The sequence below is a fragment of the Trypanosoma cruzi genome, genomic scaffold (genome assembly GCF_000209065.1).
Source record: "Trypanosoma cruzi strain CL Brener 1047053516621 genomic scaffold, whole genome shotgun sequence".
Lineage (NCBI taxonomy): Eukaryota > Euglenozoa > Kinetoplastea > Trypanosomatida > Trypanosomatidae > Trypanosoma > Trypanosoma cruzi.
In genome coordinates, this window is record NW_001849423.1 from 82,114 (window position 1) to 86,814 (window position 4,701).

Genomic DNA, 4,701 nt, shown 5'->3' on the forward strand with positions numbered 1-4,701 from the left:
CGCAAATCATTCTTTCCAAGGATGAAATTTCTTTGCCAAACGATGCCCGTAGCACATCCTTAGTGTCTTTCCAAAGGATTTTTTGTTTACTTTCATCACCACTGACTTCCCCTTTCACCAGAAAAAGCCCCGAGGCTTCTGCAACACTCTCCTGAGCAACGGCTGTCCGGCTGCATTTTCCAACAAGCATGTAAATCTCTCTTCCCTTCACAACTGTCGTTGGTCGGCTCACATCTACTTTCTTCTTGCCTTGGGAAGCGTCTTTCTCCAAAACTTGTATGTCCTTTTTGGCATCCTTCAGAACTTCCTCCGGCTCTTTAGTAGTTTTTTTCGTGAGAATTTGGGATGCAATACCAGTAAAGGTGTTTTCTTCTTCTTCTTTCTTGCACTGCGCCTCAGCAACGGCAAATACGTCATTCTCCACTTTTAGAAGTCCGGGAACACCCAATGATTTCACAGCTTCCTTAACGTCAGTGATGCCTTCCCATTTAAACTGGACAGAAGATGACTCCTTCACATCCGCGCTAGCAGCTCCTCTGCCGCAGAACATCACCATAACAAGAAAGATTAGCACCGCAGAATAGAAGAGATGCCGGGACATGTTGGGCCTCCGCGGCTCACTCTCTCTTCCTTCCCTCCTCCTTCCGCTGGATCCGGTCACGCGGCGAAGGCTGTGTGTGCGGGGTGCCTCCACAGAAGCAACACGTGAGAGCATATAAATATATGTGTGTGGGCGGTGTGTGTGCTGCTGTTGGTCCTTTTGGAGCTTTCGAAGTTCACAGTAGCGTTTAGCGCTTGCTTTCCTTCCTAGTGTGTGTTCGTGAGAAGTAAAGAAATAGAGAGAAAACATTCCAAGAAAAGAGGATGAAACAGTGAACACAGCCACCCATCCACAGTGAGTGGCACCATCATTTCCGCCGCAGTCACTCCCAACAACAACAACTCACGCACACAGGCAAACGGAACAGGAGAAGGAAGAACAGTACTCCGGGAACACACAGCGACGGTCACCATCACCAGTAGCAGGAGTCACGGCGGTGCTTCTGCCACGCGTCAGCACAAAACAAGCGACGCCCAAACAAAAAACACAACCAGCGGGATGCAAAAAAGCACAGCCGCCCTTCACAGCACCCACGCGCTGCCGCCAGTCGTATTGCTGTTGTCTCCTCCAACGCACCCGCACATCACCCCGCACAGCCGGAAAATCCCTCGTCAACCGATACACAGCGCAAAAAACGCGTCGGCAGGTGCAGCAGTTGTTATGCGGGAATCGTTCCACATTTGTCTCAGGCACTTTCAACGCCACACGACTCACTGTCTGCACGCCGCAAACATAACAACCGCATCACGTCGAAGTGACGCATTGCGGGCACACGACCTCCTTCCTTTCGAGAGCCGCCACAGAAAGAATCTTGTGCGTGTGTTCTCAGCGTACACGCCACTCCACAGCGTGTGCAACATGGTGTGTGTGTGTGTGCATGTGCTTGTGCTTGTGGTTGTCGAGGCCTACACTTGCAGAGCGGCTGTGCGATACAAGAGAGTCAGAAGAAAGCAACGGCAGAGAGAGGCAGATGGCACACACGCACAAATTACTCATATCATCACACACACACAGTCCACGAAATGAGTGCACTCAGCCACAACACAAGTAAAACAATAGAAGAAAAAACAAAACAAAAAGCCGAAGCGTGGGACGACCAGCGCACACACTCTCATTGCTCCCGTAAAGCAAAACACACACACAGGGAAAGAAAGAGAGAGTGAGAGGTCGCCCACTCAATGCAATGGAAACAAAACAGAAACAGTTACGGTGCTCCGCCCATGCAGTCAGGCAGGACGGCAGCGGTGCGTGTCGTGCAAAAGAGAGCACCAACGGGCCTGCATGGGTGTGCATGCAATACATACAATGGGCACATTATGTGTGTGCTTCGTGGGATGAGGTGAGGGCGAGAGTCCATGCAAGGGGACACACACAGAGAGTGGGTGAAAGACGAGTGTGTGTGCGGGCGGTGCATGGCGCTCTCTCACTCACTCTCACGCGGCCACCACCACAGCAGCAGCAGCACACGCAACAAGAAGAAGAAACAAAAGAGGAGAGGTGGTGTGGGAGACAGCGGTGCTGCCGTCACTGTCGCCAGGCGTCGTGTTTATTTTATTAGTGGCGTTTGCACCACTTGTGAATTCTTGTTTTTTGTCTGTAGGATTCCCTTGGTGTTGTTTCTTTTGTTGTTCTCGTTCCGCTTCTGTTTCATCATCTTTTTCTTCTTCAGCCTTTTGTTTGATTCCTGTCGGAGTTTCTCCTGCATGTGTGCGTTGTACTTCCTGCTGAATATCAGTTGAGTTTAATTTCGGGGTACCTGCGGCATGTACAGCTTCTTCCCTGACTTGATCCCGATGCCTTTCATTTCTTCCTTCATAACCCTCAACACCGCCTTCTTCCCCTTCTTCCATTTCTTTAGAACCATCACTGCCTTTGTGTTCTCCCGAAGAATGGTCTTCTGTGGGATTATGTGGTGTTATTTCTTCAACGATTGTTTGTTCTTCATTTCCCTGCGTCGGTTGATTTCCTTCTCCATTTCTTGTATCCTGTTCTCGGACTGGAATTTTTTGTTGTTGCGGCTGTAGTCCGATTGCTTCTTTTTCGTTGGTTCCTTCCGCTTCATCAACAACCGTTTCTTTTTCTGATGGATTTTGTCTTTCAACTTCGACGTGGCGTTGATTTTCTTTTTGCGGTTCACTTTCATTTGCTTTTTTCAGTTTTCCATTATTGGCTTGTGGCTGTACTCCTCCTCCTTTTGGTGGTGTTGGTGGAGATGGTCCTTCTTCTTCATCCTCTCCCTCATCATCATCATCAGAAATTTCTTCTTGTTCGGCCAAAGACACTTTTATAAGCGTTTCTTCGGTTTTGTCGTTAATATCTGATGCTTTTAAATCTGAGTTTTTCAACACCTCCGGTACAATTGGTTGTGATCCCTGCAAACTCTTAGCGCCACCCCCAGACGCACCAGGCAGAACTCCACCTGCACTCTCCTCAGCACAACCGCCGGCACCGTACCACAGCACGCAGAGGGCACACACCAGCAGCACACGGCCAGTCATCATCATCGCCATCATCACTCCTGTCACTTGCGTGTAGCCTTCAGCACAAAATAACTCCCCGTCAACGCAGAGCGGAAGCAAAAAGAGAGACATGTCATACAGCCACGCACCGTCCCTTCCAGCAATGAGATTCACACACCGCCAACACAACAATTAGGTGGACGCCGCTCAACAACAACAGCAACAACAATCAAAAAAAGGAGCTCTCTTCGCCCGTCCACCGTTCCTCAAACCCCCACAGTCACTATCACCGTTATTTTCTTTCCACAGATATTCAAAAGCACGCCACGCTCACTCTAAGACGTGCTCCTCCAGCACAAGCAGTCCGTCATGCGCTCCCGCTGCGCCGCAACGTCCGCCACCTCCTCCCTCAGTCCAGCAGCTCCGTGTACTCCGCGTCCCTCACAATCCCCGGCATGCCCCGGCCGCGGAACACACACAGCGCCACAATGTCGTGCCGCCTCTCCTCCACAATCATGAGCGCAACGCCCAACGCGTACTGGCGCACGTGCTCCATGCGCTGCAACCACATGCCGGTCAGGTTTCCGTCATGCAATGTATCTTGTTGTCCTCCTTGTGCTTGTGGCAGCACCACAACTTAGTGTGGCCGGCGGCGTCTCAGTGCTGGAAGAAGTACGGCGCAGCAACCGTGCGGGTGTACGTGTGGCCGTACTCGCGCCTCATCGCGTCCAGCAACAACAGGCTCGGCGGCAGCTCGTCTAGCGGATTCGGGCTTCTTCTCCTCCCTCAGCGCCTCGTCTTTCTCCGCACCGTCAGCGGCCGCTGCCGTAGACCACGCTCCTGCTGCAATCACTCCCACAGAGACAGAAAAGAGTGTGTGGATGTGTGTCGAGAGCACAGCCACTGTCATCGCCAGAGAAGGCTATCGTGGCACCGTCCGTCACGCGTCAGCACACACCGAGCAACGCACGCACCCGCAGAGCAAAAACAGAGGGGAGAGAAGAATGACCCCAAGAGCAGGCAGCACCCTCACATAAGGCGGGCATCGCGCAGCCGTGTCAGACGGCCTCCAGCAGAATGCAAAGAGCGTCTCACACGCATCCATCCAATGACACCGTGAATCCCACCGCTGGCAGACACGCGGCGGCCTCGCCATGTCAGCACGGGACGCAAGCCAAAGCATCTCCATCACCAAGAGCATTCCCGCAGAGCACTGTGCAACTACTTTTGTGTGTGTGTGTGCTGGAGGAGCAGAAGAGAAGAGGAGCACAGGGAGGCACATCAGCACAGCAAGAGGCACAGCTGGATGGCGGCGATACATGCGGTACGGCCCCGACATCAACAATCACGCACGGTGGCAGCACACCCACATCCACAAAAAAACAAAAACAAAACGAAAGAAAAACACGGCGGCAGGGTGTGGCTGTGTGTGTGGCGCTGCGGGTGTCTGCCCGCCCTGACCGCAATAAAAAAGCAAAACAAGAGGGGAAGAAATGTGTGCTCCGCCCCACAGGCCCTCGTCGCACGCCCACACGTCACGGCTCCCTCAGCGCGCCGTTCGTCGCGGCCCCCCCTCATGCGTGCAGCAGGCGAGGCGCACAGGGCCGTCGTCATGAGCGTGTCGGTGGGTGTGCGAGTGGA

At 52.8% G+C, this 4,701-nt stretch overlaps 2 protein-coding genes and 1 pseudogene across 2 annotated transcripts, besides 7 other annotated features; all 3 read right to left on the reverse strand.

Annotated features, from left to right (window-relative positions):
• Positions 1–425: a sequence feature (heterozygous, Esmeraldo-like haplotype).
• On the reverse strand, positions 1–715 carry Tc00.1047053510107.15 (trans-sialidase, putative; the record flags this gene model as incomplete). The annotated part of the gene is made up of 1 exon (XM_798558.1): positions 1–715. A coding segment is annotated over one exon (715 nt), but the record flags the coding sequence as incomplete, so codon positions are not given.
• Positions 426–791: a sequence feature (areas merged during assembly that could not be assigned to a particular haplotype. This can correspond to areas where the two haplotypes were merged or to regions with more than two copies in the genome that were merged during assembly.).
• Positions 792–1,335: a sequence feature (heterozygous, non-Esmeraldo-like haplotype).
• Positions 1,336–2,431: a sequence feature (areas not merged during assembly with more than two copies in the genome that could not be assigned to a particular haplotype).
• On the reverse strand, positions 2,035–3,114 carry Tc00.1047053510107.30 (mucin-associated surface protein (MASP), putative; the record flags this gene model as incomplete). Its single annotated transcript, XM_798556.1, has 1 exon — positions 2,035–3,114. The coding sequence occupies one exon, from the start codon at positions 3,112–3,114 to the stop codon at positions 2,035–2,037; it is 1,080 nt and encodes a 359-aa protein (XP_803649.1).
• Positions 2,432–2,572: a sequence feature (areas merged during assembly that could not be assigned to a particular haplotype. This can correspond to areas where the two haplotypes were merged or to regions with more than two copies in the genome that were merged during assembly.).
• Positions 2,573–2,645: a sequence feature (areas not merged during assembly with more than two copies in the genome that could not be assigned to a particular haplotype).
• Positions 2,646–4,701: a sequence feature (heterozygous, non-Esmeraldo-like haplotype).
• On the reverse strand, positions 3,364–3,882 carry Tc00.1047053510107.41 (annotated as a pseudogene).